This window comes from Petaurus breviceps, unplaced genomic scaffold (genome assembly GCF_028583685.1).
Source record: "Petaurus breviceps papuanus isolate PSGF00001 unplaced genomic scaffold, PetGlider_PUasm1.0 90731, whole genome shotgun sequence".
NCBI lineage: Eukaryota > Metazoa > Chordata > Mammalia > Diprotodontia > Petauridae > Petaurus > Petaurus breviceps.
In genome coordinates this window covers 11,683,663-11,696,138 of record NW_027187325.1, presented here as the reverse complement: position 1 = coordinate 11,696,138, position 12,476 = coordinate 11,683,663, and the positions used below count along the sequence as shown (strand labels likewise).

Genomic DNA, 12,476 nt, shown 5'->3' with positions numbered 1-12,476 from the left:
AAAGAACATTAGAAGTGAGAGAAAGAAAAGGGGATAGCAAAACAAAATATGCTGACCAAGCCCAACAATATATGTAGTATTCAGTGGAATTGTCCCCCACTTCTGGAAAGGAGAGAGATCAGTGCATCCATTTAATTTAAAATAAAACCAATCCCTCTTATGTTCTTATTTAAATAAATAGATTTTTGAATCTGAAAAATAAAAAACAGTTATTGAATCATTAAGTAGATCATAGTGCTAATTAATCATAGTAAAAAATTTTTTTAGTGAATTTACAGATATTTGGTCTTTAAAGTTAAGAACTTAATTACCCATTGATTAGAATAAACTTCTTAGAGCTTGAAGTAACCTTAGAGGTCACCTAGTCAGAGCTTCACACTTTATAGGTGAAGGAACTGAGACCCATGGAAGTGCTGACATTCACAGAGCATGGCAGAGGTGGTACAAGAACCTTGATCTCCTTTCTTCCAGGTCACAGTTCCTTGGGCTTTACCTTGCTATCACCTCAGTTGTTTTAGACTTTTTTATTTTAATTTTTTTTTGCTTTTTGCAGGGGGAAGGCAGGGCAATTGGGGTTAAATGACTCGCCCAAGGTCACACGACTATTTAAGTGTCAAGTGTCTTAAGCAGGATTTGAATGGAAGTCCTCCTGACTCCAGAGTTGGTGCTCTATTCACTGTGCCACCTAGTCGCCCCTGTTTTAGACTTTTAATGTCTCTACATCCCTATGTAGCCTAGTCCCTTGCATGTATTAGGCACTTATTAAGATGTCCAAAGGTTCACACAGCTTTCACCTAATATCCACCAGATTGGCAAAAATGATCACAGATAGAAATAGCTGGAGAGGATTTGGGAAAAGAGAGAGGGGGGCATGAATATACTATTCGAAGTGCTCTGAATTGGGAGAGGAGGAAAAGGGAATAAACGTTTATATGGAACCTACTATATGTGTGCTAAGTGTTTTACAAATATTATCTCATTTGTACCTCACGACACCTCTTTGATGTAGTTGCTATTATCATCCCCATTTTACAGTTGAGGAAATTGAGGTAAACAGCGCGTGAGGGACTTGCCCAGGGTCATACAGTTCTCAGATTTGAGTTCAGGTCTTCCTGACAGCAGACCTAGAATTCTATCTACTATGCCTCCTAGCTGCTTCTGTTGGGTCAAATATTCTGGAAAAGAGTTGGAATTATGTGGGAAAATACCCTAAGATTATCATGCCATTTGACACTTGGCATTGCTATTGCTGTGCTATCTATAGCCTAAGGAAATCAAAGAGAAAGGGAAAGGTCCCATATGGGCAGCTATATGGCACAGTGTTGGGATTGGAGTCAGGAACACTCATCTTCATGAGTTCAAATCTGATGTGAGACACTTAGGAGCTGTGTGACCGTGGGCAAGTAACTAAACCCTGTTTGACTCAGTTTCCTCGCCTATAAAATGAGCAGGAAAAGCAAATGGCAAACCAGCCCAGTATCTTTGCCAATAAACAGGGTCACAAAGAGTCAGACATGACCGACCAGTCCCTTATAAATCAAAATATTCATAGCAGTACTTTTTTTGTAGCAAAAACAAAACAAAACAAAAAACTGGAAACGAGTGGGTGCCCATTAGTTGGGCAAATTGAACAAACTGTGGTATATCAATGCAATGGAATATAATTCCACTATACAGAATTATGAATAGAAGGAATTCAGAGTAAGAAAGGGAAATTTGTATGAACTTGTTTAGCACAAAGAATGAAGAACCAAGGGAATACACAACATGACCATGACAATGCCAAGGAAAATACTGTTTATAAACCAGAATTTAGGTTAAATAATAAACAATCTTATTTCCAGACAACTGAAACCTGTTTCTCTCTTCTCAGTCGAAGTGGTAAACATAGGTAAACATGCATGTATGGTCAGAAATGATTGATAAGTCAGTTTGTTTTGCTCTTTCTGTTACAGAGAGATGGGGGTGCTATTGGGAAATGTTAGTGATTAAAGAAACATTCACACACACTCCTTTGAAGCATCAATAAAATATTAAAAATATTCCACTGAATGGTGATTAGGAAGAGCCGACCTGGCCTCACCTATTACCTTCAGGATCAAATAAAAAAATCTGCTGTTTGACTTTTGAAGTCCTTCATAGCCTGGGACCCTCATACTCTACCAATTTTATACTTTCCCCCCTCTTCCACATACTGTTTGATCCAGGGACATTGGCATCCTCGCCCTCCCCCACACGAGACACTCCCACTTCCCAATTCCTTGCATTTTCATTGACCTTTCCTCATACCTGGAATATTCTTTCTCCTTGTCTCTGCCTTCTGATTTCTCTGGCATCCTTCGAGCCTTGACTAAAATCCTACCTTCTGCAAGAATTCTTACCTTCTAGGGGTGGCTAGGTGGTGCAGTGAATAGAGTTGGCCCTGGAGTCAGGAGTACCTGAGTTCAAATCTGGCCTCAGACACTTGACACACTTACTAGCTGTGTGACCTTGGGCAAGTCACTTAACCCCAATTGCTGTCCAAGAAGCAAAAAAAGAAAAGAATTCTTACCTTCTTCCACCTTAATGCTAATGCCTTCTCTCTGATGTTAGCTCCAGTTTATCCTACATATATCCTGTTTGTACACAGTCTATTCTTTATATCAGCATTTAATACACAGGCACTTAATAAACGGTTATTGACAAGGTTACTCTACTGGCAAATTCTGTAGATATATAGTTTACTTAAATTTGGAGGAGGACATCTGACTAAGGTTTTTTTTTTTTTAAAAGAAACAATGTGTATAGAAAGATAAAGTGCCTTTATATTTTATAGCTTAGTTAATTTCCTTACCTTAACCATGAATAATTATGTTAAAACATTCCCAATGATTAAGTCAGAGCTTCAGTTCTTCTCTTACTTTTGAATCTATTTTGATTTATCACAATCATTTTGTAGACTTGTAGGTCTTCTTTGGCTGAGCTTATGGCACGGACATCCTTAGACCTGGAGCTGGACCTCCAGGCATCACGAACCAGACAGAGACAGCTGAATGAGGAGATATGTGCTTTAAGAGAACTGAGGCAACGTTTGGAAGATGCCCAGCTCCGAGGGCAAACTGACCTTCCCAACTGGGTTCTTCGAGATGAACGATTCCGAAATTTACTGAAGGAAGCGGAGAGGCAGGTAAGATGCTATGCACGTGTTCTAATTACACATTTCCAATTTACTTCTATATTTTGCCTAAAATAAGAAGCTTGAACTTCATACCATAAAAATTGTGCTTTCAGCATTTTATTTCCAAAATAAATAACTGTATGCTATATATGAAAATACATATTAAAGATTCATAAGGAATTTGCTGAGTCCAGTTTTCTTCCTTCAGGTGGAAGAATGGGGAGTAGTACTCTTTTGTTTATGTGGGAAAGAGAAAGTTAGGAGAATGCCTTTTTCTCATATATGAGTGCAGAGGTCCCTAAATGGAGTAGATATCAGTATAGGGGAAGGGGACCCTCTGGTCATGTTCATCTCAATTATATATAGCTGTGATGTTCTGTCATGGCCAAACTGAGACTGCCAGGGGGCAGCATGGATTTTGTGCATGTGCGTGTGCGTGTGGAAATATCAGAGTACAGAAAATACCTTCTCCTATGTCTGGGACAGTTCACAGGAAGCTTCTTCCCAGACTCAAAAAGGCTTGATTAGTTGCAATGTTTCTGTTTTTTATTTAAAAAAAAATATGTTCCACTTCAGACAAGACAAACCAAACTTGAACATCATCAAGAACAGGCAGCTGAGAAAATGCTTAAGAAAGCATCCAAAGAAATCTACCAGCTGCGTGGGCAAAACCAGAAGGAGCCCATTCAGGTGCAAACGTTTAGGTAAGAAAATTAAAATGATGCCCACTCACTCTTTTAGTGCTGTCACTTAATTTGAATGCATTCTTCTTATAACAGCTTCATAGATGCAATTTATGCATATCATTCCTTTTTATTTTGTCTCATATTCTGAAGTGAAAAACTCTTTGAACTTCAGTTGTTTCAGATGTTAAAAAAAAAGGGAGGGGGAAATGGGACAAGAAATCAGGGGTGGGGAACCTTTGGCCTAGAGGACACATGAGGCCCTATAGGTCCTCAAGTATAGCCCTTTGAATCCAAAGTTCACAGAAAAAATCCCCTTCATAAAAGATTTGTTCTGTAAAACTTGAACTCAGTCAAAAGGCTGCACCCAAAGACCTAGAAGGCCACATGTGGCCTCAAGTCTTAAGGTTCCCCATCCCTAGAAATGATAACCAAGTACTAAATTTCATGTTTACATTTGAAAAATATTACTTAAAATTTTTAGAATCATAACTAGGAAGGAACCTCAGAGCAGCCTAGACCAACTTAAAAAAATTTTTTTTCAACCATCTCATTTTATAGATGAGGAAACTAAAAGCCAGAAAATTTAAGTGACTTGTCTAACACACGGGAAAGAGGGGCAGCTAGGTGGTACAGTGGACTGAGTGCTGGCCCAGTATGGCCTGAGATCAAATCTAGCCCAAGAGATGTATTAGCTGTATGATCCTGGGAAAGTCATTTAATTCTGATGGCCTCCCCTAAAACAAGCAAACAAACAAAAAAATCCACAGGAAATAATAGAAGTAGGATTTGAATCAGAGTCTTCTGAGTCTGAATTAATCAACCTTTCTACTGATTTGTAGTTTTTGTTGGTGGTTATGTGGTATCTTATATCTCATATTTCTTGTTCATTCATTTTTCAGTTGTGTCTGACTCTTTGTGACCCCATTTGGGTTTTTATTGGCAAAGATGCCAGAGTAGTTCACCATTTCCTTCTCCAGTTCATTTTACAGATGAGGAAACTGAGGCAAACAGGGTTAAATGACTTGTCCAGGGTAACACAGCTAGTAAGTGTCTCAGGCCAGATTTGAACTCCAAAAAATGAGTTTTTCTGGCTCTAAACTCAGTACTCCATCCAGTGTGCCTCCTAGCTGCCCATATCTCGTATAAAGTAGACCATGGATAGAGACTAGACCTTTTATTGTTATAGTAGGGAGCTTCAAGGCAAGAAAGCTACCTCTGCCAATGCAGTTTAGCAGCTTTATGATTTATTATTTTAACAGCTAGAGCTTAAGTCACTTGTCCCAGGTCACAAGAAATCTGGTAAACAAAGAAAGCCTCATAGCTGACTGTAGGTCTAATTTTAAAAGGCCATTCAGATGCTTTTCTGTGAGCTGTTCCTCATTCTCGATGAAAGTCTGCTAGGATAGGGCCACCTACCCCATGTCAATCCCTCAGTTAATCAAACAATATTATTAAATGCTTACTATGTGACAGGCATATTTCATTTTGTCTGTCATCTGTAATGAAGCAAATACTATTTTTGACCATCTTTTTTTATTCATCATTTCCTTCACTGACAGGGAGAAGATAGCATTTTTTACAAGACCAAGGATTAACATACCTCCTCTGCCAGCTGATGACGTATGATGTGTTATGTTGTAAACATGAAGTATTTATCTGTTTTATTTTCATGAAGTTATTAGACTAGCTAAATTTATCTTAAAAACGTTTGTGCAAAGCCATTAATATACACATTTTGTAAAAAACAAAAACATATATAAATATATATACATATATATTTTATAATAGTGACTACAGCAAGGCTTGGTTTTTCCTTGCTGTGAACTTGACATCTCTGAAGACAGCTTATTTTATAAAAGATCAGCTATCCTGTTAAGAGTGTACAGTTTTTAATGCTGTTTTATTTGACTTAAAGGCTGGAAGACAGAAACAAAGTGAGTTCAGGCAAATTCACTGTATTGTAATTTATTTATAGTACTTTTTTTCCTTGAAGGAAAATACTGACTTTAAGATGTATTTTAAGACTGAAATTTTGTTCTTCAGTATTTGTCATACAGTAGAATGGAACTATTGGGCTGGTTTTGTTTCTGATACCTGAAAATGAAAATACTATGTTCTGAATTTGTCACTTTTATCAGCTTCTAATATTTGTATCTTATGTGTATTGTATTCTTTAGCACTGTTTGTGTCATATTAAAACATTATAGGCTGCAGTGTTTTTAACATTGATTAAAATCCCATTTATGCATTGCAGAACTTAATGTCATAATCTTACTGTGCACTAATAGGTTTGCATTTCTATTTTGTCTAATGTATCTTTATGCATTATGTCATCTGAAGCCAGGTATACAAAGTCTCCATTATCTGGGTATGTCAAGATAGGCTGCCTGCCATGCTCATATTCATTAGTAATGACCAACTTGCCACTTTGCTAAGATGATCCAGCGATGATATAACGAGGGACAAAGTGATAGGTGAACAGGAAATCACCATTCTAATGTAACCACTGAAGAATAAACAATTCAGACAAGTTAAAGATAATAGCTTCTCTAGGAAATGTGTCTTTAGGAAAGTGAGCAACCATATTTTTTGGAGGCAATAAATCATTTACCTCAGAGTATTTGGTGTATAGTAAGAGAATATTATCCTAAATCTAGAGACACATTGTTCCTATGACATCTTGAAAATGTCATAAATATAGTTCTCATGCAATAAAATACATGATGGTATTTTTTTTTAAATCTCAAACCATATTAATATGAGACACTGGCATTTATGAAGTAAGTCCTACTTTACAAAGCTTTAGAGCAAAAAAATTGTTTTGGGTCCCACAAAATGTCACCAAAAATTCTTTTTTTTTCTGTTTCTTTCCTTGCCTCTTGACATCTCCCTAACCAATGAGGCTTTATCCCTTCCAGTCCCTACCAGTCTTTCTTATCTCATCAATTTCTGGACTCCCACCCTGCACACCCAACCTTGCTATCGTTTTACATAGATTAAGAGTGGGTTTTGCAGGATTATTAAACAGACACCAAAATAATCTGTTTAATGGTGGTAAGACTTTAATATTTATGTTACTTGTAATCTCTATATTTGTTATGTGTCTTCTGGCTTTGGTCTTGCTTTGTTGATATATTTATGCATGTTCACACACATACATACACACGTATTCACCAGCTCACAAAACATTAATACTAATCAGAATTTCTGGTCCACAGATAAAAGTGTTTTCCACATTTCTGTGCAAATGAAAGCCAATGACATTTTTCCCTACCAGATGTTGCACGTTGCTGTGCTGCCAAAACATTTGTTTGGTTAGCAGAAGATTTATAGATGGGAGTAGTTAGCAAATTCTTCTTTCCCATAGTACCATGTCTGCAGCAATGGAAAGTCCAGAGTGGTGCTTTTCTGTGCACCTGAAAACAGTCGTATCCTTTCTGTTATAAAGTAGTAAACAAATATCATTTGCCCCCCTATGGGGGGTTGTGATGGCCTCAGCTGCCAAGTAACTAGCCATGTTGGAAAACGGGTATGCTGGCTGGTATACCACTTACAAAATCAGTGTTTTCCAGATAGTGCCTTTCACTGCCCCGATTTAAACAGAAACCTGCCTTTGCAGAGGGGAACCGTTCCTTGGCCTCCATTTCAATATTGCAGAATATTTTTTTAATGCAGCTAGTTCCTTCACTCACCCAATTTGTTTTGTACTTCCTACCCCTCCTTTGTTCTGCTTTCCTCTACCTTCTCTGTTTTGTTGTCTCTGCAGTTGAGTGGGACCATAACAAGGAGAGGAGATTTAGTTCAATGAAAAACAGGGATGTGAGGAAAGAATGGGTCAGATCCTGTGTGTCAGTGGCAGGAGTTAACCGAATTGGACATCCACCTTCACCTCTGTTGTAGCCTGTCTCTGACTATCCTAGCTCAAAAGAATAAAAAAGCCTAGAGCTGGAACCTTCAAGGTGATGGCAGCAGAATCCCTGAAACAAGACAGGTGTTTTTCAGAACTTACACACATGATTTCTCAGTTGCTAACATAGTGAAACTTGCCATCCCATACCTCACATTCAGTAAGTGGAATGTATAGTCACTAAAAATGTCCCAGATAATGAATACTCAGCCTGAAAATAGAATCCTAAAGTCTTAAGCTGTTGTTTTCACTAGTTTTCCTTTTGCCCAATCACTGTGTTACCTAACAAAAAATATTTGCCCTGATTCGACTGTGACTCTAGGCAGAAAGTGATTAAGTGTAGTGGTGTCAGTGTTAATATTTCTATTTGAGAAACACCCAGGATATGTCAAACAAAAGCAAAGAAACATAACAAGTCAGTTTATTCAGTGTATTGCAACAAAGCATCTCAGCAAGTGAAACGGATTTGTTTCTGTGTCTAAAATCATTGTTAACTGCCCAAGAAGCTAACCATTGAAATGAATACTCTTCTGTCGTGGTAATAAGTTATAATCAGTATTCATCTCTGTTGTTTTTTTTTTTTTTGTCATGGTCCTCTATGATTCTGTCATTTGTATTCTTTGAAGGTATTTCTTCTATAAAATAAAAATAACTTACATTAAGAACATTGTGAAAAGTCTTGTCACTTAAATGGGGAAATGTAATACGTATGATTATATGTTATTGAAGCATTTTAAGCAGAAATCAGTCCCAATACTCTATGTATACATGTATGTAAATTTCAAAACCAATTGCCATCTCTCTGCCTACTTGAAGGACCACCATGTGGGAGATGATCAAGTGATTTTCTAAGGTGAATTACAAACTACCCTAAACAAAAGCAATTTCCATGGAAAGTTAAAGTACAAAAGAAACTATTCTCATTCATTCATTCATTCATTCATTCATTCATTCATGTAAGGGAGAGAGAAAGTGAGAATTGAACTATAGAAATAAGCTGCAGTGGGGTGGCTATGTCTGGTCCTGGAGTCAGGAGGACCTTGAGTTCAAATTTGGCCTCAGACATTTAACACTTACTAGCCATGTGACCTTGGGTAAGTCACTTAACCCCAATTGCCCTGCCCTCCCCCCTCCAAAAAGAAAAACAAAAACAAAACAGAAACAAGCTGCAGCTTTTTAAACTGCATGAATTTAGGGGTGGGATGACCTTCCAATTAACTTCAAGGCTAAAAGTAAATACCTGCACTTTTTTGGTAGATGGGAAGCCAGCAGCCTTTTCATTCAAAAGTGCATTAAATAGGGCCTCAGGAAAAAAACCAACTTATTGACAAATTGCTTTATTTTAAAAATATTTTTATTATTATTTTTAATTTGTAGTGAGCTAAAAATTCCTATGTCCACAATAATTAAAGTGCCAGGTTACTGGTAGTCAACCATTTTAATGACCTGACACTTTTTCTCTTCTTTGAGAGTGGGAGTTTTCTCCCCACTGTGTAATGATGATTCCTTCATTATTTTAAGGGTTTGAAGAATGCTTTCACACATTACATCATATTGATCCTCATAATAGTCCTGGGAGGTAAGTAGAACAAAGATGTTTTATTTTTAATTTTAAGTTGTTTTTTTTTCTTGACCAGCACCAACAAACATGAACGTTTCCATATAATGGAGCAGAAAGAGTGGTTTGTATATGAAATCACAGAATTTTTATTACAGGCGCTCTATTTTACAGAAGAGGAAACTGTTAAATCCTGTGTGAAAGGTCACACCTCTTTAAAGGGTTGGAGCTGGGAACTAAAGCCAAGTTGCTTGATTCTAAGTACGCCTTCCATGATACCACACTATGTAGAGTTGACCCTCAGAGAGGCTGTCATGGCCAAATTGGAGACTACATTTCACTAGGCAATAGGTAGATGTCTTTGAAGACTGGTTTCTACAGACAGGAGATACAGAGAGACTGGAAAGCCCACAGGGGAAATAGACCACAAGTTTTTTATGTCCTCTGTAATTATAAGGGGAGGTCCATGATAAATTCCACAGGACCCCCAATTTTTGGATGCAACAGGCTTTTGTTAACACAAATATACAACCAGAGATTGTATTCCCAGTGACGTACAGAATCTGGAAAGTAAACAGAACTCAGGTTCACCTCTCCTGTGAATTAGCTATTAAAAATGTGTGCTTTGAAACCCAGTTAGACAACAACAAAATTTTTTAATCTAGCCTCTTACACTTACTATCTGTGTGACCCTAGGGAAGTCATTTAAATCTGTTTGCCTCAATTTCCTTATCCATAAAATGAGCCAGAGAAGGAAATGGCAAACCATTCCAGTATCTTTGCCAAGAAAATTACAAATGGAGACACAAATAGTCAGAGTCAGGCAGAACAGAAAAATGACTGAACAACAAACAGCAAGAAGGCAGGTTCTCCACCCTTTTCACAAGGAACCTCTTTCTTTTCCTTTGGTTAGAGACTACGAAAAAGGTTGTAAAGTGGCCATCTTCCCCTCCCCACCTGCAGTGGGGTTAGTGCATTTGTAGATTGGGGATGATTGCTTTGTTGGGCATGATTCCTCATGCCTGGGAATCCCTGCAAGCCATGAAACCGTCATGAATAGCTTAAATTTTTCTTTGTTTTTCTGTCTTGTTTTCAGAGTTGTTAAATTTAATACTCCTTATTAATTAATTAATTAATGCTCCTAAATTTAATAGCTCCCTCACTGCCCTACTTGTCTGACTCCTTTTAATCTTTCTTTGGCACTTTTTTGTATATTTTGAAACATTAAATTGACACTTTTCTTTTTTATTTTGACATCACTATCACTTCCCCCATAAATCTCTTCTCCATACACCAATACATTCAACTCCTCTTCTTCCTTTGCAGAAAAATAATTATTAAGAAGATGACAAAGATGAAAAGGATGAGTCAGTAAGAATATAACTAGGCTAGGAAACAAAGTAGATAGCATACTGAAATGCTGGAGTTGGAATCAGTTTAGCCTGAGTCCCATCTTGCCTTAGATTGTATGAGGCCGTCATTGGCAAGCCACTTAATATCTGTTAGCCTCAATTTCCTCATCTGTAAAATGGTGTTAATAATAGATCTAGTTATCAGGCTTGGTGCGAAGGTTAAATATAAATACATATGTGTCTTTGTACACTTTAAAATGCTACACAAATGTTTGCTATTCTAAGCCATGTTTTGGTGATGACCGCCAATTTTCCAAGGTTTGCACAGGCCTACCCAACCAGGAAGTTTCCACTAATGTAATTTTTATTTTATTTTTTCTAAATTACATGCGAACAAAAATTTTTAACATTTAAAAAAATTTGACTTCCATATTCTCTGCCTCCCCTCCCCACTCCTTAAGAAAGCAAGTAATTTGATAAAGATTATACATGTGCAGTTGATAGAGTCCTAGCCCTAATATCTTAGCTTCCTCATATGGCCCACCAGAATAGCAGGCAGGTCCTGATCTAAACCGCACCGGCTAGTTTTAGACATAACCCGAGATGCAGCCAGTTAAAGAGTAGCACCAACAGTGTGCTGAGTAGGATATTGGCCACTAAATCACAAAAGGGACTTTCCCTAAATGGAAGCCTGCATGGTAATAGCAAAACTGACCTTTAGGTGAACTTATAATGTAGAGAGGCTTATTTTTTTTTTTTTGGAGGGCAACTGGGGTTAAGTGACTTGCCCAAATTCACACGGCTAGTAAGTGTGTCAAACGTCTGAGGCCGGATTTGAATTCAGGTCCTCCTGCCTCCAGGGCTGGTGCTCTATTCACTGCACCATCTAGCCACCCCTAGAGAGGCTTTTTATAATATTATCTTATATTAATATCCACCCAGTGGGTTTTTCTGTATGCATTCTGGTTAGCCACATGCACAGTTCCACTCCTCCCCATATTTGCAAACCCCTCCTGTATTTAAAAATTTTTATATTCTTTTATGCTAATAGCATAATTTGCTCTATAAAAATCCCTGTCTTGCCTTGCTGGACTGCTAGTTCCTTAAGGAGTCTAGTCTGCTGAGAGCATAATCTTCAATAAATGCCTTTGCTTGTTTTGGACGTGGTCTGAGTCTGAATTCTTTCAAACCAACCCTGCAACACACCTTGCTACCTCAACAGTAAGGCAAAACATGTCCATATTAGCCATGTTGTAAAATAAAATGCAGATCCTAAAAACAAAATTTAAAAAAGTATGCTTCAATCAATTCATACTCCATCAGTTCTTTCTCTGAAGGTGGATAATATTTTTCATTATAAGTCTTTCAGAATCGTCATAGATCATTTAATTTGCTGAGAATAGCTAAATCATCTGCAGTTGATCATGGCACAATATTTCTGTAACTACATGTTGTTCCCTGGTCCTACTTACTTCACTTTGCATCAGTTCAAGTAAATCTTCCCAGGTTTTTCTGAGAGCATGCTGCATTCTTGTAGCATAATAATATTCTGTCACATTTATATATCACGACTTGTTCAGCCATCCTTCAATTGATAGGCATTCCCTCTATTTCCAATTCTTTGGCACCACAAAATGAGTTGCTATAAATATTTTTGTATATATAGGCCCTTTCCTTGTTCTTTGATCTCTTTGGAGTACAGACCTAGTACTGATATTGCTGGGTCAAACAGGTATACAGAGTTTGCTATCCCTTTGGGTGTAGTTCTCTAGAATGGTTGGATCAGTTCACAACTCCACCAACAATGCATTAGTGT

The 12,476-nt window shown here is 37.5% G+C and overlaps 1 protein-coding gene across 6 annotated transcripts in view; it reads left to right on the top strand.

Annotated features, from left to right (window-relative positions):
* The window catches only part of WWC3 (WWC family member 3), a 220,977-nt gene extending 212,562 nt beyond the window's left edge, over positions 1–8,415 (top strand). For all 6 annotated transcript variants that reach the window (XM_069066930.1, XM_069066929.1, XM_069066932.1 and 3 more), the window contains exons 21-23: positions 2,939–3,166; positions 3,734–3,861; positions 5,403–8,415. In XM_069066930.1, the coding sequence (XP_068923031.1) occupies positions 2,939–3,166; positions 3,734–3,861; positions 5,403–5,469 (423 nt within the window). In that variant the 3' untranslated portion in view covers positions 5,470–8,415. The remainder of the gene's footprint in view (positions 1–2,938; positions 3,167–3,733; positions 3,862–5,402) is intronic.
* The last annotated feature ends 4,061 nt before the right edge of the window (positions 8,416–12,476 follow it).